The following is a 23,216-nucleotide window of genomic DNA, read 5'->3' on the forward strand; positions in this document are numbered from 1 at the left end:
ATCCAACTACATTTTGCCGCTCGGGCTTATATCCGATGTGCCAGAATATTGATAGTTTGAGTTTCTACATACTCGCACAGTCTGTTGGCTTCGCATCCGATCAAGACGGTATTACAGCGCTCAGTCTTGCCGGGGTGAGTTTGGGTCGCCTGATGTACCTGATCCACCCATAGGGATCCGAGAAAATGTCATCCTCATGTACATCCCCGTCGTCAGTCCCTTCGTATTCTTCTCGCAAGCCAACAACGCCCACATCCTTCTTGTAATGATCCCATAGCTCCAGAAGCTCTTTGAAAATCCCCTGCTCATCTTCTTTGACATCCCTAGTCTCTCCAGGGTCCTTGTCTATATTGAAGAGCTCCCATTTCTGGGGACCTCTTGGGCGCGGTACGTATGTGATTTTCCAATCACCACGACGCAAAGAAGCAGACCCGCACATCTCAAAGCCAACGGCGTAGTCATCGGTGTGTATCGAAGTCTTCGTCAGCGCCGACGTTAGGCTGGTTGGAGATGCCAAGGCAGATAGAAAGGGAACCCAGCTGCTACCCCGTAGCGGCACTATTGGTCGTCCCTGATACATTGAATTCTCAGGATGTTGGAGGCCCGCCAGTTCGAGAATGGTGGGGACAAAGTCCATCACGGTGCAAAACGCGTCTGTGATGACAGCCTTCTTCTGAATTTGGGCGGTTAATGCTGGATGGTTCATTGACCTGATGCGATAAGTAGCACTCACCTGTGTGACCTCAAGGCCTTTATGGGGTTTTACAACCAACGGAACTCGGCAACCGCCCTCTGTTGAATACATCTTGTACAACCTTGAAGGAGCTGTAGCAGCTTGGGCCCAGTGTGTCCCGTACCAAACAAAGGAGTCGCCGTTGCCGATATTCTCTAAGCTGTTGTCATAGTACTTTTCAATATGGGCATTGATCGCGTCTCCACCCAGCGAGCCTAGTTCAATCGAGGCGCCTTCTGCGCCGTTGTCCGACATGAATATGATCATGGTGTTGTCATACTCACCACTGTCCTTGAGGTGTGAGATGACGCGGCCGATATTCGCATCCATTCGGTCAACCATGGCCGCATAGACTTCCATTGCGCGGCTCGACTTGGTCCTATGGTCTTCGTCGAGGCTCTCCCATTCAAGTTCCCAATCCAAGGCAACCACAGGATGCGGCTCCGTGTCTTCCTTGATCATCCCTAGCGACTTCAATTCCTGTAGTCGACGCGAGCGAAGCGCCTTTGGGCCGTCTTTGTACAGTCCCTTGTACTTGGCGACGGTTTCTGCTGGAGCCTGCAGCGGCCAATGCGGTGCAGAGAATGGGAGATAGGCAAAAAATGGCTTTTCCTTTTCTTCATCAGTTCGCTCAGACAGGTAGGAGATGAGCTTTGATGCGTAACCGTCTGAGGAGTACCAATTATCAGGCATTTTGTCAACCCAGTGGTCGTCTTCAACATGAAGCGCCCTCGTCGCAGTCTCAAAGAACCGAGGGGGCTCAGTCATTGGATCCTCATACGGTGGTTCCCAGGCTGACGAGTCAGCGGATGCATGGCAAATATCTTCTTAACCTGGCCAACATACCAAAGTGATTTGCGCATCCCGGGATCAAAGCGAACGATTTATCGAACCCCCTATTCTGCGGATGGTGTTCCTTCTTGACACCCAAATGCCATTTCCCAGACATCATGGTGTGATAACCGCCATCTTTGAGAAGCTCTGGCAGCGCCACAACACGCTCGTTGAGGTATCCTTCATGACCCGGCTGTCCACGATGTGGTTTTGAGTTCCTCGTAAATTCCGCAAGCTGACCCAGCCCCGCGATGTGGTGATCGGTACCGGTCATGAGCATAGACCGGGTCGGTGAACATGCTGCAGCAACGTAAAACGACGTAAAGCGCAGAGCACCGGATTCTGTCACGAGAGCATCGATATTTGGGGTTTGTATCTCCGAGCCATAACAGCCGCAATCGCTGAACCCCAGGTCATCCGCCACAATGACAAGGAAGTTGGGTCGCGTACGGCTAGGTGTTGGAGCCATGCCTGTAGAGCCCTTGCCACAGAACTCTACCGCAGCCTGGAATTTAGGAGTAGGCTGAGGCTCGAAACTTTGGATCACAAAACGAAAGAGGTGTCGGACGGTCTTTAGCAGGCTGAGTTCTCATGCGGCACGGACTCGGCTATAATCGAATCAGTATCACCGAGATTCTCCCCGCATCAAGGCACAATCGGCTTTGGCGCCCGTACTCGCAATCACTTTAATTTCGGCGTCACATATAAAAACACCGATATCGGCTCTGAAATCGCGCACTGAATGACATCCAGCGAAACCGGGGCGGCTTTTTAGATGGAGCTTTTTTTTGGGAAAGCAAGCCTAGCCCTGATATCAACTGACCACTCGTCGCCGAGTTGGCGGTAACTAAGTTTGTCTCCAAGAGGTTGATGTGGGGATTCCTAGATGATGCGATTTTTCCTAGACCGAATCCGACTAGCACAGAGCGGAGTGACCTTCCCAAACGGTATTATGAAGCAAGATGCCCGTATTCCGTAATCTCCCCTTGTTAGCCGATACTTGCTAGTGACTTGTGCTCTACTGCGGGGGTAAACCGCAGGGTATATACGGAGTACCATACTTCCGTGTAAAGTTTCTTATTTGCTGTTTACTCATCCTTCTACTCATCTTTGACCACTTCCGCCATGGTTAAACAAGTTTAGCTCGACAAGGGCTGGGAGTTCAGGCAAACAACCTCATTGGGAAACGTAGCAGCTCAAGAGTTCCTATCCGTGTCTCGGTTCCTAACTATATCTTACCTCGACTTGTTACATCATGAGCTCATCTAGGATCCGTATCTTGACTAGAATGAGCTAAGAACGCTCTGGGTTAACCATGCAGACTGGAAATATCGCACCCCAAAAGTGGGGCCGTTCACTCTGCGTGCCGGCGAGCAGGCCACGCTGGTGTTTGAGGGACTAGACACCGCCGTGGAGGTGTTTCTTAGCGGGGAGCATATCCTTTCCAGCAAGAACATGCATGCCTCGCACCGCGTAGACATCACTGGCTTCTTTGACCAAGGGAGCTTTCCTCAGACCACGTTGAAGCTCAGATTCACCAGTGCTGTGACATTTTCGCAAATGGAAAAGAAGCGCATAGGGTATAAGCACGACGAGAGAATGACCTTCGGCAATGATGAGCCGAGGGCTTCTGGGATTATTACCAAATGCACAGGGTAAGACTCACTGGAGATAGTGCAGGGGATGGTGGTGGTACTTGGCCAACCGATCCAAGTCACAATTCTTCTGAGGGAAGTTGGTGAAAAAGCAGATTCTGCCCCCCATAAACGCCGGGATAAAAGCACTTGCAGGGCTTTATCCCAGGCAAACAAACCTAACTCTACACCCTTCAAAGAATCCATCAGTATCTATGTCCCTATACACACATTCAATTGCTTCCAACTACCTAGACAACCATATCAACCCAAGCTAACTAAGTATAAAGCGGCTCTGTCAAATCATTCAGCGTAAGGCCCTCCTTGGCAACATCCTCATCACACAAAAACATAAGCGGCATCTCTACCAACGTTCCCTTAACCTGCGCCAATAATTCCTTCACTTGCCTCGCGCCCTCAGCACCGGGCGCAAAGTCCTCGCGCACAACATGGCCCCACTGGTACCTCGCCGGACGGCCAAGATTATCTTTGCCCTCGGCCTGGATATCCGCCTTGTGGAAGTAGTACTCGTAGAACTCCTTGTACGTAGCCCAGTTGCGGACATTGTCGTCCGGCACAGCGTGGAAGACCTTGCGGAAGACTTCGGTGTTGGTGTGTGCACGCGTGTTCCACAGGCTGTCCAGCGTGTCTGCGAGCGGGTCCTCGACGACTTTGCTTTCTGGGCAGTCGAAGTCAAAACGATTGGGAATCCCCACGGGCTCGAAATTCTCGTTTGGTACGCGGTAGTCTTGTGGTGGGAGGAGGCCGAGGTGTTTGCGGAAGAGTTCGCGGCGCAGGGATGACGCGAATCGGCTAGCTGTCCAGGGCTTGCCGTTCATTCTTGACTGGACAGGAGTGTAGTCTTCGATCACGACGGCAATTTCGGAGTCGTGGTCACCGAGTTGCGAGCGGTCGTTTAGGTTGGCGGAGCCGCAAATCACTACGCGGTCGTCGGCGATCATCACCTTTCTGTGTGTTAGATTTTTGATGGATGGTTTGTTGAATAAGAAACATACCTTGGAATGAACGTATAGCTCTTCACTGACAAACGCATCAATCTCGGCATCTGGGTGGCCGTCCCAAGGCACATTGCGAATGTCCTCTCCACCCAACATGTAACACGCACTGACACTATCCCAGCGGGTGCTGGACTTGCCGTGAGACTGCTGTTTTGCAGCCTGCTGGTACTGCTGGAACGGGGCGGTGGTATCGAAAGCACTCCGCGAAGCATCTTGGGGAGCCGGGGCATAACCTCCAGGACCGGCAGTGTTCAGGTCATACTGTCTGCAGGCATCATCATAGTTGACACCGCTCTGTTGCTCAGCCGCAGCCATAACGCCCCCGGTATTTATGCGGTCGTAGTTGCGCAGGTTGTAGAATCGGATATAGTCCATGGGGTTGAAGCCCTCCTTGGCAATCAGTTCCATGATGCTATGTCCGCCACGGTTGATCGAGTTGTACTGGAACTCCATAATAGCACGAGTGCCCAGAGTCTCGTCATCGTGCAAGTCACCCGCAAAGCAAGGAACCGACGGAATGACAACTATCATCTTGTATTTCTCACCAGCGCGAGCGGCCCGTAGAATGCGCTCCAGGATCGCAGCGCCGATCTTGTTCTTCACCGGCTGCTGAGCATCACCAGTCGCCGTGATGAAGAACTGGTTCTCAATGTAAACAAAATGCTGACTGTTGCGAATCAAGGCTACATATGCATCTTGAATTGAATGCTCGAGAGGGCTGCCGTTGCTCCATTTCGAACAGCTGCGCACAACCTGGCAGGACATGTTGCCTCGTGCTTGCGATGAGGGTTGGCCGTAGGGGATCAGACGGTCTTGGTATTGGTGGATTTGACCAGCTAGATTGGCGCGCAGGGAGTTGCCATACGAGGATAGGTTCCCTCGCAAACCACTAGATCCAAACGATCCCCGTTCTCCTTCATAGGGATAGTCATCGATTCCGCGAGTGTTCGAGTGAGAGGACTCTTGAGCTGGCGGAGGTGGATAATAGGATGATTGAGACTGTGTCTGGCCTTGGTAGCCTGCGGATTCCTGGCCTGGCGGCGGTGCGAAATACGGAGTCTGACCTTGTGGCTGGCTCTGGTAGGCGGGATGAGCAGATGACTGATTTGGAGGAGGCCCCGGTGGAGGTGGCGGGAAGGAACCCCCAATATAGCTATACTGAGCGGATCCCTGGCTTGGAGGATGACTTGCCGCAAGTTCATAAGATGGTGGGTCTTGACTTGGAGGTGATGGATAGGTCTGGGTCTGGGTACCGCCTGGCTGGTACGATGGAACAGATTGCTGGTGTTGTTGTCCCGGACCTGGATGTGGAGAATAGCTTGGGCTACTTCCAGGGTGGTATGGCTGATAAGAAGTGGCAGATGACTGTTGTTGCTGCTGTGGTTGCGGACTCGGAGAAGTCTGACTCGGGGGAGGAGGATACGCTGAAGCAACGCCTGCATGGTAAGACTGGTAGGAAGGTTGACCCGGCTGTTGCTGCTGCTGCGGCTGTGGGCTCGAAGAAACCCGACCCGGGGGAGGAGGATACGCTGGTGCACCGCCAGACGAATTAGACTGCCAGGATGGTTGAGTCACCTGCTGCTGCTGGCTCTGAGGACTCGCTTGTCCTCCCGAGGGATATGGGTTGGGCTGCTGCACGCCTGGCTGCTGCGGACCGGTCGAGGAGGTAGGCCGTCCGGACAAAGCGAGCCGCGTATACCTCGAGTCGGCGCGAACCTTGTACTTGGCATCGAAGATGAAGTTCCACCGCTCCACAAAATGGCGACGCAAATCCTCCACGACGGAGCCATGCAGACTCATGGAGATATCAGACCATCCCATTCTGGACATGGTCGTACGATCCAGCGCATTCTGTTCCCATTGATTGACATTCTGGAAATCAAGGACCCGGGAGTTGTTGTAGTCCTGGCCGGGGAACACAATCTCGTTTAGGTCAGCGGGATGCGCATCGGCAATGCCGTGTTGGTGCGTGTCCCAGCGGCCAAAACATAGGTCCAGGCCGCCCATAAAGGCGATCTGGCCATCAATCAGACACAGCTTCTCGTGATGAGCCCAGTACAGGATCACATCGTCGTTCATCCCGTACAGCTTCTTGATGGTGTCCTTGGACATCTTGCCCAGGCTCGCTGTGTTGAGTGACATGTTTTGGAAGCTGGAAGTGATGGATGATGCCAGTTCCTGCCGGTCTGGCAGGTGGTCCGGGTGGCGGAAGACAGCAATATTAGGATGCATGTTCTCCAGATGGTGCTTGGTATGAGAGGAGGATACTATACGCGGTCAGTCTCACTTTAGGTAGTAGATAGGAGTAAACATACAAGTCAACGCCTGGGTCACCTCTTTGTAGACAATGATATTGACGCGCACACCACGCTGCGCCGCTGCCTGCAGCATACGGTCTAACCGATACTGCTCATTCTTGGCTGGGGGTCGTCTTAGATAAAGCTCAGGGGATAGCCACCCTAGAGGTTTGTCAGTGGGTTTTTTTTCCTGGGATGAACCGCCTTACAGTCCAAGATCCAGATCGACTCGCGCGCATTCTCCAGCGCCCGTGATACCGCCCAGAAATAGCTACACCCATCCACATACCACTTGACATCATTGTGCTCACGGTGAGGCGCAAAGCTGCCGAACCGATGCTCGGTGGTTCCAGGCTTGCCGGGCCCATATTGAGCATACGCTTGCGGGTCGATAGTGGTGCCAATCTTCGTGGCAAACTCCGATCCCAGGCCGGCCACAGTGCCCTGGAGCTTGCCCAAAAGTCCGCCAATGCGATCATCCTTGGGCGGTTTGTTCTGGTATTCGGACTGCTGGTATTGTTGTTGGTAGGGAGCATTGGGATTGGTGTTCTCGTGACTGTATCCGTACGGACCGGACTGGTTCTGAGGTGGGTAGCCCTGTGGACATCAGTCGAGCTATTTGTAGAGGATGAAGGGTTTTCATACAGTCTGGGGGCCACCCTGGCTGTATGTGGGTTGGCCCGGCTGCCCCGGGCCCTGGTGAGACTTGTAGGCATGGCGGAGCATGTTGAAGGTGTCGCCCACGAGTCCTTTGGCGGAGTCCGTAGCGCCTCGGTCAGACCCCTGGTAATACTGGCCATAGGCCAGGTCATCCTGCTGGGACATGGTGATGATGGTGAGCAGAAAGGAGAGAGATGGGTGGTGTGTTGTTGGCGGGGCCCGTCTCATTTATGAAAGGCCCCGCCTCAGCCATTGCGTGGCTGTGTTTTTTAGTTCCAGCCCATCAGTAGTGCCTAGAGCTGATGGCGACCAACGGGATGCCCGTAGAACAAGTATCCCATTAACATCGGGTACAAGCACATGAAGGTATACTTACTGACATACTGACATGTATAGATCAGCTGATCCATGGTACACGCTGCCATGACGCAGTCGCTAATCTTATCGCTGGTGATCGTTAACTTGTCACCATCATCCTCATCACCATGTCTCTAGCCACCCTGGATGTATAGACCCTCCCCGTTCTATCTTGTGAGTCCCTCATCACTAACCCGGGCAGTCCGCCCAGTACCCCCATCTCGCTACTGTCACTGCCACGCTCTTCTCGGCCAAGGCCGCCAAGCAGCTGAGCTTCGAGCAGATCGCCCACCACATCGGGCGCAATGAAGTAGCTACCGCCGCCATCTTCTACGGCCAGGCCAAGGCCTCGCCCGAAGATATCCAGAAACTCGCGTCGCTTCTGCAGATCCCCGCGGGCCCGCTGGAGGAGCAGCTGAGTGGGTTCCCGGACCGGGGCCGTTCAGTGGAGATGCCGCCCCGGGAGCCTCTGATCTATCGGCTGTATGAGATTGTGCAGAACTATGGCTATGCGTATAAGGCGGTGCTGAATGAGAAGTTTGGAGATGGGATCATGAGTGCCATTGCCTTCTCAACCCGGGTGGAGAAGGAGACAGATCCAGAGGGGAATAATTGGGCAGTGATTACGCTGCGTGGGAAATGGTGAGTGATGGATACATGGGCGATGTGGTGAAAAGGATACTAAATGATGCCAGGCTGCCCTATTCGCGATTTTAGTTGCCATAAAATGTAGTGTTTCCTTTCCTGCTTTTCTTCCCTTGTAAACAGCCCACCCATCCTCCTTCCCCATCCCCCTTCTCCTCCGTCTCTTTCTTCCCTTCTTTCCCACTCACGTACCCAACCCTTCTACTGACCTAACATCCAGCATGGCTTCCTCCAAGGTCGTCTGCTCCTTCAAGGGTTGCTTGCAGGATTTCGACTCCGAGAAGGCCATGCGAGCCCACAAGATGTACGACCCCAAGCACGAGTACTGCGCCAAATGCAACATGGACTTCGGCGACCGCACCGAGTACTACATTCACCGCATCATGAGTAACAAGCACTTCATGTGCCCGATTTGCACGGTCGAGTTTCGGAGCAGCACGGGTCGCGAGATCCATATCCAGAACGTGAGTGAGCCCTCTGGCTGGGAAAGACAATAGCTAATACCCCCATCGACAGAACCACAAGCGCGACCAGAATATCATCTGTACGGGCTGCAAAAGCAGTTTCAAATCCGCTGCCGGTCTGATCATACACATTGAGCGCAATGAGTGTGACGGGATCACCTTTGCGCGTCTGACGCAGGAACAGGCTCGCCGGTCCCTGATCAATGCTACCCTCAAGAAGGACCCGAAGGCTGCCGTTCCGCCTGCGCCGTGGGCTTCCTCGACTGCTACCAACACCGATGACCAGGACGGCGGCGTACGTCTGAACATCGACACAGCCATCAGCGAGGCCCTCGCCTCCCAGCCGCAGCTCCCGGGCTCGGCCAGCGAAGACGACGCCGCAACTCTATCTCAGCAGCATTGGCCTGCTCTCACACCCATGAAAGCCGAACCGAAGTCGAAGCCAAAGCCCGCTGGTCAAACTTTCACTCTGCCCATCCGATCTGCAAAGCCTGCTCTTGCTCTCGAGCCTGTTACTACTGACCCCTTCACCTTCACTCTGCCGATCCGATCGGGAAAGCTTGATCATGCAAACGAACCGGTCACCAAGACATCTGTGAACCTGCCCACTGACCCTCTGGCGACAACCAAGGAAGAGCAAGACGAGCCCCTCACCCCAAGCCTCCCGACCGGGCCCGACGATCTGATCTCTTTCGACGACGATCCCGTCCCTGCGAAAGGCGGCAACACGGTCTTCGGCACGAATCGCCGCGCCGTGCGCGAAGGCACCTTCGGTATTGGCGACATCCATCCTATCAGTTTGATCCTCGACAAGAATGCCCGCTGGGACGCATCCAAGTTCTTTAACAAGGAGATCGGTCGGTACATCTGCAACTGCGGACATGCGTTTGCGCGCAAGGACGATTTCGAGACGCACATCGTGACGGAGCGCGAGAATCGGGAGCGTGATGTGTATGCCTTCTTCCTATCTCCCCTCACCCCGGTTTGTTTTTTTATCTACTTCAAGAACCTGGACGAACTGACAGATATGCAGTTGCCCCAAATGCCACAAGACCTTCAACTCCACCTCCGCCCTCATCGGCCACATGGAATCCGTCCGTTCCCGCTGCGGCATGCGCGCATACGCAGATTTCGGACATGCCCTCGATGAAGCAACTGGTGGACTGGTCCAGGTCGATGCCTTCAACGCAGACGGCACGCCGCACATGGTTGCTCGCGCGCTGGATGATGCGGAGCTGACTACCATCGGCACGGATCTGAGCAAGCCCACGCCTCTTCTCCAGTGAGGATGGAGTGGAGATTAGAACGTTCTTGTCCTTTCTGGTGGGTGGATATCTGAGTTCGCTTTTTCTTGGGGTAGTTTGCGCAGGATGGACGGAATGGAGTCGCCGGGGAGCTAACTTTCTTTTCCATATTTTTCAAACCAATTTCTATCCAGACCACTCTGCAATACTCCCAACTCAGCAGATTCAGTCTGCACTCTCTACTCTACTCTACAGTAAAGGCCATGGTAATGGTATGAAATCACCTGGAATTGGCTCTGGAGAAGAAAACAAAGGGTATAGATAGAAGATAGAGAAAAGCGGTTCCCGTCCAGCCTCTCCTCCACTGAAAGAAAGAAAGCAAGATACAGGGAGACGAGTTCTGGCACGAACAACCTAGACGAGGAAGTAGCAGAACCATAGGATAAAGCCAAAGCCGGTAAACCGCTGAGAGCAGCCGAGTTGAATTTAAAGGCAAGAACAGAACAAACTGCACATTCCCATCCTTCTCTCTCCCAGCAACCAACCCGGACAGACAGAGCGAGCAGACAAACTAGATCAGAACACACCTCCGCCCCCTAAGTTCCACAGGTATCATCCATTCGGATAGACTTGCGGTCAACAGGGGAGGAGCGAGAATGGCGATTGTTCCATCAGATAAGCAGGGCGACGTGTGGGTCGGTAAGCGAGTAAAATAACGAGAAGTGGAATGGGTCTGTTGTGTCCCGCATCGCATGTCTAGCATTATCGAAGAAAGGAGTAAAAAGAAAAGAAAACCGAATCAACGCGAAGGAACGCTGCGATAGCCACACTCATGGATACTAGAGAGGAGCGAATCGCTTAGCAGCAGTCTTCGCAGCACTCAAAGCAGAGCAGACCGGCACAGCTGGAAGCATGGGTTAGTATGTATGCCCCCCGAAAAGAACGGTGGGAGGGAGGACTTACAGGCCGCAGCAGACGTCACCGGCACCACCACCGCGCAGCTTCATCATGTTCTCCTGAGAGTTCTGCGAATCAGTTAGCATGGAATATTGAGTGTTGGGGGAGGGAGAAAGGGAAGACGAACGGGCTGCTCGGTGACGACACGCTCGGTGGAGGGGGCATCCGGGGAGGTGGGCTGCTGGTTCTGGACGGTGGCAGTGTTGGCATCCCAGGTGGCCTCGGGAGCGGAGTCCTTCTTGGAGGAAGAGAAGAGGTTGAAGCCGAACATTTTGACTGTGCGAGAGAAGGAGAGAGAGTGTGTGTGGTGGTTGTGTGGATTGTGGTTGGTGCGGTGTGGGTGGTGTGATGAGGTTTGAGAAGAAAGAACGCCCGTGGGGAGGGGGGGAAGGGGGAGGGATTTATGCTTTGGCTTGGGCTGGTTCGGCAGTCTGTTCTGTACGGAGTGGTGACTGGTCGGGTGAGAGCGACATCATTATTGCAGTACAAAACACATGGTGGAGTGTCCAGGGGCTTGCGCGGGAGAGGACTCCATCTGATTGGGCCCACTTGTCGCCCTAAGCCCTGCGATTGCGTCGTGGCGGATGGGAGGTGGCCACGGAATAGATTGTGGCTGCTGAGGTCTAGGATCGTCCCCGGCAGGATGGATTCTTTCCAGCCGCTGCCGAGTCGTCCGTCTGGCCCGCAAGAACAATAGGAACTCGCCTCGGCCACTCCTCGGGAAGACATAATGATGGTGCCTAACGGAGCCACACATGGCGGGTCCACCGGGCCCCTTGCCAAGCTTCGGTTAAGCTTCGTCATTCGCATTTCCGAGATGGGGCTATTTTTAGCGGTGGCGCAGCCAGCCCCCGTACGTAATGGCGCATCGTGGCTGGAGCTGGGTCAAGTGCTGGTCGGATGGTGGAAGAGTGGTCCGTTTCAAGCATAATCCCTGCCGTTAAGACTACGTGGATGTTAGTATCTGTACGTCATCGCTGGATCGTGCTATCTGGTGATGAGATAAAGGACCGGATGCGAGATCGTACTTCCTTGGGAAGGTAATCCAAGGGCGACCGTTCTCGCCTTCCAGTGGGAAAACATAAATTGAAGGAGTACAGGATTCAGGCAGGAATGGATTCAGGCATCCAAGGTGCTTTATTCATCATTTCTGCTTCAAGCGTCCCCTAGGGCATAAGGAAGGCAACCAGATTATCGTAGCCCCTGAGGCTAAGGGCATTAAATAAGCAACGCTCTTGATTAAAAAGGGGGGCTTGGCCATCTGTCACTTCCCGTTAGCAAACAACTTCGGTACTAATCAATTGCTGAACCAACTTACAGGCACATCGACTTGACAATGCAACCAATTTCTGAAATCGACTGGGACAAAGGCGACAAGGATGGGCTGGTCTCTATTGGCCCCCACAAGCTTTATCTGTCCGTTTCGGGGCCCGATCGCAAGCCTGGCGAGCCGATTGTCGTTCTCATGCAGGGCCTTGGCAGCACAATCGATGAGTGGGTCGCAGTGCGAAGGCTTGTGCTTCCATTTGCTCGATGGTTGAACTACGATCGTTCAGGGATGGGAAGGAGTGAAGGTCCCGACCAGACACCAGCAGGCATACCGGCAGCCTCAGTCGCAGCCGAGCTCGATATTCTCCTAAAGAACGCCGGTATCGAACCGCCGTTTATCATTGTCGCGCACTCGTGGGGAGGCTACACTTCTCGAGAATTTCTAGAACTCAGGCCGAATGATATCGTGGGCATGGTGTTCGTGGACTGCAATACTGAACATTTCTTTGACAGTGGTGCGTGGGGTCTGGACGTTTTCCATCCTGTCCTCGGTGACCAGGATTTTGTTGAAACCACCGGTCTTGCGACGTCCCATGTCCTATCCGAAGAAGAGTGGAAAGCCGTCACAGACGAGCAGGCCAATCCCCGACATCAAGCCACTGAGGCTGCTGAGATGCAGGCGGCGCCGAACGACAGACTGGCATTGGCCCTCAAAAAGCAACTTGAGAAGCTCCCTCTCAAGGGTTATCCGGTCAGTGTAATCATTGCGGATACGCCTGAAGATTTTCAGAAAATGTATGACTTTGGAGTGGCCGCCGGCAACGGAACAGAAGAAGAGCGAGCTCTGTTTCGAAAATGTCTCGATAGATGGCGCGAGATGGATGAGGACTGGCAAAGAGAACTTTTGAAGCTTTCTCGTCTCAGTAGATCTGTCCGTGTGCATTGCAGTCACAACGTGCAGCTGTTACAACCACAGAGCATAGTTCAAGAGATTCAGTGGACCATGAATGCCTGCAGATAATTCTTAATCTGCTATGAACCCTACTGGAACTCTCTCTAAACCATCTTCGAGTCGATATCCGTTCACCCAGAATCAATATAATCAAGATCATGCACTGCCTACCCCTCCAGCCATGCCTTGTAGACCATTCTTCCGATCCTTCCGCCAAACAAAAAACCACGAAGCCAACACACCGGAGATAGCCGCACAAAGGAAGCAGAGACAGATGATGAAGGACACGCGGTATGTCGGCCCAAATACCGTGCTGTATATATGAGGTCCAGCAATCCCACTAAATTGTGCCATAGCATTCGTGGCCCCAATCCCAATCCCCGCGGCCACCGTGCCCTCCAGATCGCGAATCCGTTCTGGCCAGATGACCGGGTATGCAGACCCTGCACACGCTGTGGCGACCACGAGGGCGAGGTACTTGACCACTGAATTAGGAACCGTGATCAGTATGATGTAGCAGATGATTGTCGTGCTTTCGACTGTTGTGAATGTCAGGAGGAGCTTTTCATAGAACGTTTGAATGAGAGATGAAGAACGATGATACGTACTCGCGACTGCAGTGGTCCACGGTCTGATCCATCCTCTATGGAGCAAATACCCGAGGCCATTTAGAAAGAAAAAGCATGCGACGTAGGGAGGCTGTCAATTGCGAGCTGATTAGCATTTCCTACGGATCGGGGAACCCTCTTTAAATTTGGGTCCTACTCACAATATTCATCAGCTGTGATAAAGCCGTCGAGCTAAACCCAAGGTCATAAATGACGGTAGGCAAAGCATATTGCACCCCAAACCCACCGATTCCATGCCCGATCCAGTAGATTGAAAACGTGTAAAGCGTAGGACTCTTGAAGAGCAATTTAATGCCGGCCCAATCCCAGCTTTTGTCTTTTCCAGACGGTGCCGAGGAGGAGAGACGGCCATTCAGGAAGCTTCGCTCCTCCTCTGTCAACATGCGGGCGGTCTCTGGGTAATCTGGAAGACCGAACAGCGCCACAAAAGACAGCACGATGGCTGGAAGACCCTCAATGATGAACAACCATCGCCAGCCTGATAGTCCGGCGGCCCCATCCGCGAAGCTGATGGCATATGCGAGCAGCCCGCTCAATGCGCCGGATATCTGGCCAAGAGAGTAAAAGAGGGCGATTCTCCAGGGCAGTTCGGACGGTTTGTACCAGAATGCCATGTGGTAAAGCACAGCTGGGTAGAACCCTGCCTCAGCCATTCCAATGGCGAACCGCACGCACATCATTCCCGGAAAGTTCTGGGCTGCACCTGCTGCGCAGGCACAAACACCCCAGGACAAGATCAGGACGAACATCCATGTTGAGGGCTTGAAGCTCTTGAGAAGGATCGTGTTAGATGGCTCGAAGATGAGGTAACTATACGAGAAGATGGACTGCGTCCAAGACCATTGCGAGGGGCTGAAACCGAGCTCTTTCTTAATCCCTGTGCCGGCTTCCAGGTTGATGATGGCTGCGTTGGCGTAGTTGTTCGAGTCAATCACCCGGAAGATGTATACAACGGAGTAAAAGCCCACGAGCCAGAAGTCGATCTTTCGCATAACCCTCTTCTCGAGTTTGGCATAATAGTCGAAGTCGGGATTCTCGCGATCGATTTCATTGGGTGGGGATGAAGTCACACTGGTGGTAGATACCCGGTTGTCATCCTTGCCGGATGTCATTATGTCCATTCCGTTTCGATGTAAGATTGGTCTGAGAGACAAATCCCGACGAGCAAATCCCGAGAGGCAAGACAGAAGGTCATTCCCTGAAAACACCGCATTCTTAAGTCTTCCGCGACACCCCTCCTCTTTGATGACAGGAATCTTAGAGTTCGCTTTTGCCATGATAGTTTCGATCACGACATTCCGGTTGCACCTATCCCAGAGACATCTACGATATTATCTGTGGCTCACTCTTACTTCGGTGTGCGGCTTGCATATGGCGGAGTCTAGAAGGTCGTAATTGTCGGATGATTGAATCATTTTTGGTATAGTTGCTCGTCTCAGCCGGGGAAGTATATACCCAAACGTGGATTGTATTCAAGCTTCGATATATACATGCCAATAGCTAACGATTCTGTCAACTGAAGACCAACCAATCATTTTCTTAGTAAGATTATTATTTTCTAGGAAACATTGTTCTGACTTATTCGGCGTGATAATGCCGTAGCCAATAACGCCATCCGGGCCAAGAATGATGTCCTCATACGACCCCGCATCTTTGCAATGACATGGACTGGAACAAATCCCGATAATATTTGTAATGTAGGAGGTTCAGTAGATATATAAGCCCCATCTTGTCGTGTCGGATATACCTCGCTAGATAATATCTGTCATTCGTCATTCTCTATCGTTACAAGAGTTAAAATGGCTCCATCCGCCATCGAAGAGCAACCCCCCATCGAAAAGGTCCCAATCAAAGCATGGAATCGTCCCGCACCCACCGAGGAGAAGCTTGATTGGGCTCCATTGGTGCAAATTGACCTGTCCCGTTTCGACGAACCGGGCGGAAAGCAAGAGCTCGCAAAGCAACTATACGATGCTGTTACAAGAGTCGGTTTCTGGGTTGTAGTTGGCCACGGACTTGGCGAAGAACGTGTCCTGCGTCAATTCAGTCTTGGTAATGCGTTTTTCAAAGAGCCACTCGAAGAGAAGCGAAGCTTCCCTTGCAATTTTGCCGAGGGTGAGTATTTTGGTTACCGTGAGAACTCGAGGTGGGTTGGAGATACGGGGGTCAAAGAGAATATCGAAATGGTATGCGCATGTCCACTATCTGCATTAGACAAAGGCTAAATTGTGTAGCTCAATATTCCCAAACCAATCCCTGCATGGGACGATGTTCCGAAACACAGGATCGTCCGTCAGAATTATGAGGAGATCGCGAGCTTCCATCGTGATCTTTTTGACAATGTTATCAGGAAGCTGTTTGTCTTGATGGCTATTATTCTTGAATTGCCGGAAGACTACCTGGTCAATGCTCATGCCTATGACCAGCTTTCTGACGACCACTTGCGATATATGATCTACAACACCCGGACTCAAGAGGAATGGGACAAGGCCCAGGGCTACACCAAGGGTGGACATACCGACTTTGGCAGCTTGACATTGTTGTTCTCGCAGCATGTTGCCGGCTTGCAGATCCGGACTCCAGAAGGAGAATGGAAATGGGTGAAGCCCGTTGACGGTGGGATTACGTGCAATGTTGCCGATACCTTATCCTTCCTTACTAATGGTGAGTGCCTATATTAGTTGTCACGGAAGCATTCTGCTAACTAGAGACAATAACAGGCTTCCTCAAATCCACAATTCATCGTGTTGTTACACCCCCGAAAGATCAGCTCGACATCCCTCGCCTTGGGTTGCTCTATTTCTGTAGACCTGGGGATCATACCATAATGAGGACAGTGCCCTCGCCTGTACTCGAACGTCTCGGTATGCTCACTGAGGATGACAAAAATCCTAGCAAACCTGCCCCTACAGGAACTGAATATGTTCGTGCTCGGGTGAAGGATGTGCATCATAAGACTGTGATTGATCGCCGGGAGAATACGTCGTTTGAGTTCAAGGGGCTGAAAGTGCAGAATTACTATGCTTAGGGGATTACAGTGGACTTGGATTCAACAAATTGTTCAAATTGTTGCTCTAGTTGGTTTTAATTGTATACTTTGGCAACCATACCATACGCCTACTTCCGGGCGTCTACACCACCAGATTTTGGTCGGCTGAATATTATTTCAAATCTTACAGATACCTAGATCTTGTAAAGTCTCATTCTAACATTATCATTATTATCTGACACGGAAAAGTGCTCTGCTTGCAAAGAACCTGCAGACCACGTGATCACTTCATCCATCACCTGACCTGCACACTGGGGATCATCCGGCCCGCCGTACTTTTTTCAGATGCACCGAGCACGCAACACCTCGACCGACTGGCAAGCATGGCCTCTCCCAACGATACCGCGGGCGTGCGTGAGGCTGACTACCAGCGCTTCAAGCACTACGCCGCGCTGACATTCCTTGTGGCTTCCCCCGTGCTGATCGCTCTCCCACCCCGCAAACTCGACCACCTCACCGTCCTCCTGGCCGGCGCATTCTGCGCCTCCGCCAACCAAATCACCCGCGAACGCACGGGGCGCAGCATAGTCGATCGCCTTGAAGCCCGCATATCCTCATCTTCATCCCCACATCCTCGAGGGTCTCCCGGCATATTCAGCGATCTGCCCAGCAATCGCGCAGAGGAGATCCAGGCGCGTCTGCGCGCGGCACGGGATGTGCAGCTCCGCGATGCTGGGCTTACCACGGAGGAAATTGAGAAGCTGAAGGCGAGACAGCAGCAGGATAAGGGGGTTGCGCAGCGGATCTGGATGGGAAATGAGACGGAGGGGTGGAAAGAGCGCCGTTTGCGCGAAGAGCAGAAGGCGCTGGATGAGGGGAAGGGCTATGGAGATTTAATTAAGGAGCATATTTGGGATGTGTGGACGTGGGGGAAAAAGGATGAGTCGGAGGCGGAGAATGGTGAGAAGAAGGATTGACCTTAACTGCCTTCTCTGTATCAACTCAACTACATGACTCGGCTCTACTCCGCCATGTCGCCTTGTACATTTATCTACAGCATTGGGATTGGGTGTTTGGTGTTTTCGATTTATCAGGAACACGTGAATGAATAATGGTGATTTCATTCGCAGACAACTTCCTAACACACATGTCACAAATTGGAAAATACAAGCCGACACGCCTCTCGATAATTCGACTCGCGGCCCGGGTGCCACGAGACCAAGGCTTGTCCCCACGGCCATGACTCCGCTTGGGGCCTTGATTGAGACGGAAGACGAGTACATATTTCCATACAACCAAATATCACCAATATCTCAATCCTACCAGATCAGACAATCTCAAACAATCTCAAACAAATATGACAAAAACAGATCCAAGAGACATGGAAACAAACCATCCCCCCATTCGAGCCGTGCTTTTTCCCACCTTTATTGGTTGTTTTTGCACGGGGCCAAGGAAAACATCCTCGCAGCTCTTGGACAATTTTGGCATGCGAGGTCAAAACCTTGACCGGGACGCGTACATTGAAACAATTTCCCTCCCTTTCCTTCAGAAGAGTAACGGTGCGTAGGCGCGTCCGCCCTTGCACCGTCACAAAGCTTTTCCGCTCTCTGTGTCTCCAATTTGCCAATTCCTCGGACCTTCCCTGTGTAGGGGAGAATCCTCACCGGCCCCGGTATGGACCTTGTCAAAAAACAAAAATACGTTCGAGACCTATACCCTCCAAGCAGAGCACGGTCGAGTTTGGACCGAGGGAGGATGGCTCAGACCAGAAGACGGGGATGATGAGAATTGATCGAGGGTCGCGAGAACTCGATGGGAGAAGGGGCCAGCAATTGATGACTGACGGGACTTGAATTGTTTCAGCAGGCCCGTGATGGAGAATGGCCGAGATGCTGATGCCCGTCGGTTTTGTCGAAGGTGAGTTGGCTGAATCCCTTTTCTTATACTATATTGTCTCTCAAGCGACTTTTGCGGTTATGGTCGAAAAAAGCAACACATATCCAGGTGTTGGGACCCGGTGGGCTGGACCGGTGTCCGCCAGATGTCAAAGCTTGCCAATTGCACAGACGGGCCGTGGCCAAACGGCAGTCCGAGTCTTATGTTGGGGACTTGCGCATCTGGCTAGATGTAAAGCAGAGGAACAGTAGTCGTGATGGCGACTCCCGGAGCGACCGGGGTGATGTTCTCCTAGTCATTGCCTTGATGGGCAATTTGAAGGATGTGGTTCGCCTGAACATGAGCGTTCGTATGTCTGTCCCTTTTGTGGAAGATGTGGTTGTTACTTACGAGCTCATGCATCGCGGCTGCACTGAATGCCAAGTCTTGGAATCGCTGCGTCATGGTTAGTCTTTGCTCTAGTGACCGAGGATATCGGGATATTACTTACAGGATCAGGAGCAGACTTTGAAAAGACAAGTGGAGGGGCGTCTTCCATAATCACATCTTCGTCAGGCTCAACGATAGGAGTTACGTCAAGCATTTCAACGTCGTGGTTCCAGGGCTCAGATTGTGTTCGTCTTTGGTTTGGGTTGGAGTTGAATCTATGAGCCTGGGGCGACTGTTGACCCAGGCTGTTGTTAGCATACTTGCTGATGAATGAGCCGGGGCCTGCTAACCGTTGTTTGGCGGCGCCGGCGGTTGCGTGCCCCGCAGCGTCTCCCACTTTGGTTAGGGAGGTTGAGACCATGCAGCTGTTGCTGGTCGAACTGCTGATTGAACGACTGGATCGATTGCTGCTGAGGCTGGTTTTGCGGGTAGGCTTGAACCTGGCGAGGCGTTCGCGAACGACTTGAGGAGAAGGAGTTGGCTCGCCGATTGTTGTTAAAGTTAGGGTTCTATACTTCAGTCATTCTCTGGTTCTTCATCAGAGCGAGAAGAAACTTACCTTTGTGCCAGCGGGGGCATGCGCCTATGACATGGGTTATATCGGTGTTCCATCCATGCGAACGGACGAAACCACGAAACGTCATATCCAACACTGCTGGTTAAGAAATAAGTGATACTTACAACCGATCCCGTCCGGTCGCCACCGTGAGAGTTGTAGGAGTAGGGGTGGTTGCGGGCAAAGCCTCCAGCGCCTCCGTTGTTCAACGGTGCCCGGCCTTGAGTGGGTTGGTTTCGGCGAAGGAACCCGGCCGAAGGACCGCTGTCCAAACGGGAGCGTGAGGACTGACCGCCGAATGCTGTAGGATGCGAGGGGCACCCCATGTTGTTCTTGGTTACGGACGAACTCTTTTGAACGTGAGAGTCTGCACACCCAGCGCTCCAACTTCGAGAGAGCCCTTGATCAAGAGGGTCGCCCAGAACCATTCCTCACAAGAACCGACTTTCCACTTCAGAGGCTCCCACCTTTCTTTTTTTGGATATGTTTCTTGGTGCCACAAACGATTAACAATTTAAGAAGATCCCCTTTTTTGAGGTTTTTTGAAGCAACGCGATTTTAAAACAGACACTTCAAGTTGCACTCCTCACAGAAATCAATGGCCCCCTACAAGGCCGACCACTCGAAGGTGACCTGGTCGTCCACGCACACTTGATCAAGGCTCCTTCAAGGAGAAGATACTGGCGGGTTCCTTCTGGGAGACCGCAGGAGGGCTGGGGCTTGCAGGGTTTGGATATGTGAGGTTTTGAGATGAAAGGAGTATGGGTTTTGATGGCCGGGGAGATGACCACGGTGAGAAAGAAGAGAAAGGAGAATGAGCGAGAAATCCTCACTCTTTATAGACGGAGGTGCCGCTACTCTGTACTTGCTACTATGCTATTTTGGGATTGAGGAATAGCTTCAATTTATGCCAGATTCGGCGCTCCGTTCAGCGATAACCGTGGTGCAATCAGCCAAACAAGCATAGCAGGTCATTGTCTGCCGAATCCTGCCTAGTTCATTTGTGCTCTGGAATACGATTGGTTAGGGAGTACCAATTGAACTAGGCTGGATTCTCATCCGAAGCTGATATTGGGTGGGAGCTACTTGGTTTTCCAGGCGCTGGTAATCGAAACAGCTATAGGAGGCCATTTTGGAGACTAGGCCTAAGTAGCTCGAAGACTATTCCTGTTACGGACTTTGCAATGCTCAAATCCCTCTTACGAAGTCAGCACTACAATGGGCAGCTTCGCAACTACTCCCTGATTCAGACATTGTGATCATCAGACATAAAAACAATTCCAAGGCTCTCGAGGTCAACTTCAAGAATAATTCCAGCTAGTATAAATACACTCGGAGAATGGACATCAAGCAACGAGGAGAGAAAAGACAGGATAAGCCAAGCAATTCATGCACCAAATACATCCTCAACGCCCTCTCCGAAGACAAAGTGAGAACCTCTTCCATCGCAAACCACTCCTCCTTCCACAATATCAGCATCATCGGAGAGAGAGCAATCGACCAGAAGAGGTTCCAACGACGACGCAGCGCTTGATTCCGAGCTAATAAGGTTCTGATCTATTATCGCAGCGGGAATGCTGGGCTCCTGCACGGCCGATAACGGCTGACGACAAGCCTTGAATTCATCGAGTAGGATATTGGCTTCGACGAGGGCACGATCTATCCGCTGGATAATCTCCCGCTGCATGATATCCCGTTGGCTAATCGCCATCCCCTGGTCTTCATCCTGGGCAGAGGCCTCGAATTGGCTACCGTCAATGTAGTATCTGCCTTGGTAGAGGTGGTAGAAGCCGGTTTCTGAAAATCGATTAGGGAGTCTGAATATTAAGCAGAATACAGGGAAACTCACGGATCTCCCAAGTCAGCTCGGATTCCATGAGAGTATTGGTTAGCGCGAGTCCGTAGGACATCTTCGTTGTGTGAGATGCGTCGGTTTGGCCGTCAAAGGAGCTGGATACGGTTTCAGACTCAACCCGTGTCCCTGTCTGAAGGCCCCTTTCGATGCCCCGAAAGAGTTCTCTCAACTCTCTTTCCGCGTCCATATTGTGCTGGTGTGCGGTATCGGAAAGCTTCAGGCAATTTGCCGCGGTTTCCATATTTTGTTCATGTAGCTCAAGCAGGACCAATCCTGGCATCTATATAGACGAGCGATCTGAGGGTTTTGGCAGAGGGAAAAGAAGATAGAAGAGTGAGAACAAAGCGACCAAGTGCAGCAAGAGGTAGAGAGGGAAAGAGCGAAAAGGAAAGCGCAGGTCCTGATCTTACTCATGCGCACCTTTTAGAAGTCCAGATGCTCTTCTCCCGACACGGCATAGTCTGACATGAAACCAGGAAGCATCAAAATGACCTTGGCCCCTTTGAGTCAACCAATGCTCCGCTTCTTCGAACTGCCCATCGTCTCGCCCTCCGATACCGAGTCAGCACCTCGTTTCAGATCCGAGCCCGCGTCCACATCTTCTGCGACTTCCATCTTCGAGCGCTTCCTCTTCGGTCGTGATCTGTCAGGCGATACACTTCCGTTCGACGCCCCGCTCGTGCGTTTGCGTTTTTCTGGTCTTGCATTATCCCGTTCCCGTTTCCGTCGCTGCTCTTCTTTGATGCGTAGACGCCGCTGGACCTCAGCAGAGATGTCTTCTGTTTCTAGTGATGTTTCAGTCGCGTCGCGCGGATCATCGTCGGCACCAGACACCGCGGAGTAGGAGCTCCGCTTTCGTTTTGGGGCTCGGGGGTCGGCATCTTCGTAAGTCTGGTTCTTGTCGGTTGGAGGGGTCCCAAAATCCGTCTCTGTCTCGTTCCCTCCTTCCTTCTCATTCCGGGATCGTTTCCTCCGGGCCGTGTTCACGGCATCTGTAGAGTACGGAGTGGGTGTGTGGGTGTGAGAGCGATGTGCGCCGTTCATGGAGCTTGTTTGCGACGCGGCAGTGGAGTGGTCGTCATCTAGGGTTGTCTTGTCTATAGAGAGAGGAGAGACGAATGAGTGCCGTGGAGATGAAAGGATGTGTCCGTCTTCCGTCGCAGAACTTACGGCTGCCCTAAACAAAGAAAACCAGTCAGCCGCCACTCCATGTAGGCGAGTCGCACAGAATCACCCACCATTTTCTTTCGCACCAATTTCAACTGATTCATCGCCTGCACCGTCTTTTGCACCATTGACGACACTGTGCGGGATCCGTTGCCGTCCCCGGTCATGTGTTCTTTGACCGAGTTGAGTAGTTCGAGATGCGAGGAGAGCATGGTCTCATGTCGGGAGAACAGCTGTTACGAGTCGAGTTCGAGCGTCGCGTCAGCCTTGGTTCCCGAGCGCCGTTATTGGGGGGTGTTCCTTGGGGGAGTCGCGGATACCCGCGGTCCTGTGCGACTCGTCCCCCAACACGCACGGATGGCCGACTCACCTCTGCCCAGGCCATTGGGGCGCGATTGGACGAGTCGCGTGCCTCTGGTGGTTCATGGCGGTCGTCCTCGACTGTTGGGTTCATGGCTGCGTAAGTGACGGGAAGAAAGATCGCCGAACAGGGTTTGGATCGGAGCTGGAGCTCTCCGTGCCAAGAATCCGATCTGACAGGGATCATCGGTATTTACCCAGCCACTATTAATTTCGTGATTGGACTATGGGACATCGTACGTCGAAATTTGGACAATAGCGAAATTC

At 52.5% G+C, this 23,216-nt stretch overlaps 13 protein-coding genes across 13 annotated transcripts; 6 read left to right on the plus strand and 7 right to left on the minus strand.

The window, feature by feature from the left end:
* Window positions 1-100: 100 nt before the first annotated feature.
* On the minus strand, window positions 101-2,036 carry N7510_007766 (arylsulfatase; the record flags this gene model as incomplete). The annotated part of the gene is made up of 2 exons (XM_056979691.1): window positions 101-1,527; window positions 1,580-2,036. 2 exons carry the CDS (start codon window positions 2,034-2,036, stop codon window positions 101-103), a joined length of 1,884 nt encoding a protein of 627 aa, XP_056832734.1.
* A 786-nt stretch (window positions 2,037-2,822) lies between these two features.
* N7510_007767 (uncharacterized protein) lies at window positions 2,823-3,226 on the plus strand (the record flags this gene model as incomplete). The annotated part of the gene is made up of 2 exons (XM_056979692.1): window positions 2,823-2,841; window positions 2,889-3,226. 2 exons carry the CDS (start codon window positions 2,823-2,825, stop codon window positions 3,224-3,226), a joined length of 357 nt encoding a protein of 118 aa, XP_056832735.1.
* Window positions 3,227-3,479: 253 nt separating this feature from the next.
* pld2 (putative phospholipase D (PLD)) lies at window positions 3,480-7,342 on the minus strand (the record flags this gene model as incomplete). The annotated part of the gene is made up of 5 exons (XM_056979693.1): window positions 3,480-4,166; window positions 4,218-6,487; window positions 6,536-6,679; window positions 6,727-7,114; window positions 7,163-7,342. The coding sequence occupies 5 exons, from the start codon at window positions 7,340-7,342 to the stop codon at window positions 3,480-3,482; spliced, it is 3,669 nt and encodes a 1,222-aa protein (XP_056832736.1).
* A 320-nt stretch (window positions 7,343-7,662) lies between these two features.
* On the plus strand, window positions 7,663-8,180 carry cyn1 (putative cyanate hydratase; the record flags this gene model as incomplete). Its single annotated transcript, XM_056979694.1, has 2 exons — window positions 7,663-7,683; window positions 7,737-8,180. The coding sequence occupies 2 exons, from the start codon at window positions 7,663-7,665 to the stop codon at window positions 8,178-8,180; spliced, it is 465 nt and encodes a 154-aa protein (XP_056832737.1).
* Window positions 8,181-8,400: 220 nt separating this feature from the next.
* Window positions 8,401-9,793, plus strand: N7510_007770 (putative C2H2 finger domain protein; the record flags this gene model as incomplete). Its single annotated transcript, XM_056979695.1, has 2 exons — window positions 8,401-8,643; window positions 8,696-9,793. The coding sequence occupies 2 exons, from the start codon at window positions 8,401-8,403 to the stop codon at window positions 9,791-9,793; spliced, it is 1,341 nt and encodes a 446-aa protein (XP_056832738.1).
* A 952-nt stretch (window positions 9,794-10,745) lies between these two features.
* N7510_007771 (uncharacterized protein) lies at window positions 10,746-11,115 on the minus strand (the record flags this gene model as incomplete). Its single annotated transcript, XM_056979696.1, has 3 exons — window positions 10,746-10,791; window positions 10,851-10,912; window positions 10,972-11,115. 3 exons carry the CDS (start codon window positions 11,113-11,115, stop codon window positions 10,746-10,748), a joined length of 252 nt encoding a protein of 83 aa, XP_056832739.1.
* Window positions 11,116-12,180: 1,065 nt separating this feature from the next.
* On the plus strand, window positions 12,181-13,134 carry N7510_007772 (alpha/beta fold hydrolase; the record flags this gene model as incomplete). Its single annotated transcript, XM_056979697.1, has 1 exon — window positions 12,181-13,134. The coding sequence occupies one exon, from the start codon at window positions 12,181-12,183 to the stop codon at window positions 13,132-13,134; it is 954 nt and encodes a 317-aa protein (XP_056832740.1).
* Window positions 13,135-13,221: 87 nt separating this feature from the next.
* Window positions 13,222-14,815, minus strand: N7510_007773 (uncharacterized protein; the record flags this gene model as incomplete). Its single annotated transcript, XM_056979698.1, has 3 exons — window positions 13,222-13,604; window positions 13,674-13,764; window positions 13,835-14,815. 3 exons carry the CDS (start codon window positions 14,813-14,815, stop codon window positions 13,222-13,224), a joined length of 1,455 nt encoding a protein of 484 aa, XP_056832741.1.
* Window positions 14,816-15,493: 678 nt separating this feature from the next.
* On the plus strand, window positions 15,494-16,722 carry N7510_007774 (uncharacterized protein; the record flags this gene model as incomplete). The annotated part of the gene is made up of 3 exons (XM_056979699.1): window positions 15,494-15,880; window positions 15,929-16,358; window positions 16,415-16,722. The coding sequence occupies 3 exons, from the start codon at window positions 15,494-15,496 to the stop codon at window positions 16,720-16,722; spliced, it is 1,125 nt and encodes a 374-aa protein (XP_056832742.1).
* A 344-nt stretch (window positions 16,723-17,066) lies between these two features.
* On the plus strand, window positions 17,067-17,660 carry N7510_007775 (uncharacterized protein; the record flags this gene model as incomplete). Its single annotated transcript, XM_056979700.1, has 1 exon — window positions 17,067-17,660. One exon carries the CDS (start codon window positions 17,067-17,069, stop codon window positions 17,658-17,660), a length of 594 nt encoding a protein of 197 aa, XP_056832743.1.
* A 1,213-nt stretch (window positions 17,661-18,873) lies between these two features.
* Window positions 18,874-19,893, minus strand: N7510_007776 (uncharacterized protein; the record flags this gene model as incomplete). The annotated part of the gene is made up of 6 exons (XM_056979701.1): window positions 18,874-18,915; window positions 18,973-19,017; window positions 19,073-19,243; window positions 19,302-19,520; window positions 19,571-19,594; window positions 19,693-19,893. 6 exons carry the CDS (start codon window positions 19,891-19,893, stop codon window positions 18,874-18,876), a joined length of 702 nt encoding a protein of 233 aa, XP_056832744.1.
* A 1,061-nt stretch (window positions 19,894-20,954) lies between these two features.
* N7510_007777 (uncharacterized protein) lies at window positions 20,955-21,609 on the minus strand (the record flags this gene model as incomplete). The annotated part of the gene is made up of 2 exons (XM_056979702.1): window positions 20,955-21,364; window positions 21,417-21,609. The coding sequence occupies 2 exons, from the start codon at window positions 21,607-21,609 to the stop codon at window positions 20,955-20,957; spliced, it is 603 nt and encodes a 200-aa protein (XP_056832745.1).
* Window positions 21,610-21,929: 320 nt separating this feature from the next.
* N7510_007778 (uncharacterized protein) lies at window positions 21,930-23,043 on the minus strand (the record flags this gene model as incomplete). Its single annotated transcript, XM_056979703.1, has 4 exons — window positions 21,930-22,519; window positions 22,593-22,599; window positions 22,661-22,822; window positions 22,960-23,043. The coding sequence occupies 4 exons, from the start codon at window positions 23,041-23,043 to the stop codon at window positions 21,930-21,932; spliced, it is 843 nt and encodes a 280-aa protein (XP_056832746.1).
* Window positions 23,044-23,216: the final 173 nt, after the last annotated feature.

Source organism: Penicillium lagena (genome assembly GCF_028827675.1).
Source record: "Penicillium lagena strain IBT 129212 chromosome Unknown utg000005l_segment0_segment0, whole genome shotgun sequence".
Taxonomy (NCBI): domain Eukaryota; kingdom Fungi; phylum Ascomycota; class Eurotiomycetes; order Eurotiales; family Aspergillaceae; genus Penicillium; species Penicillium lagena.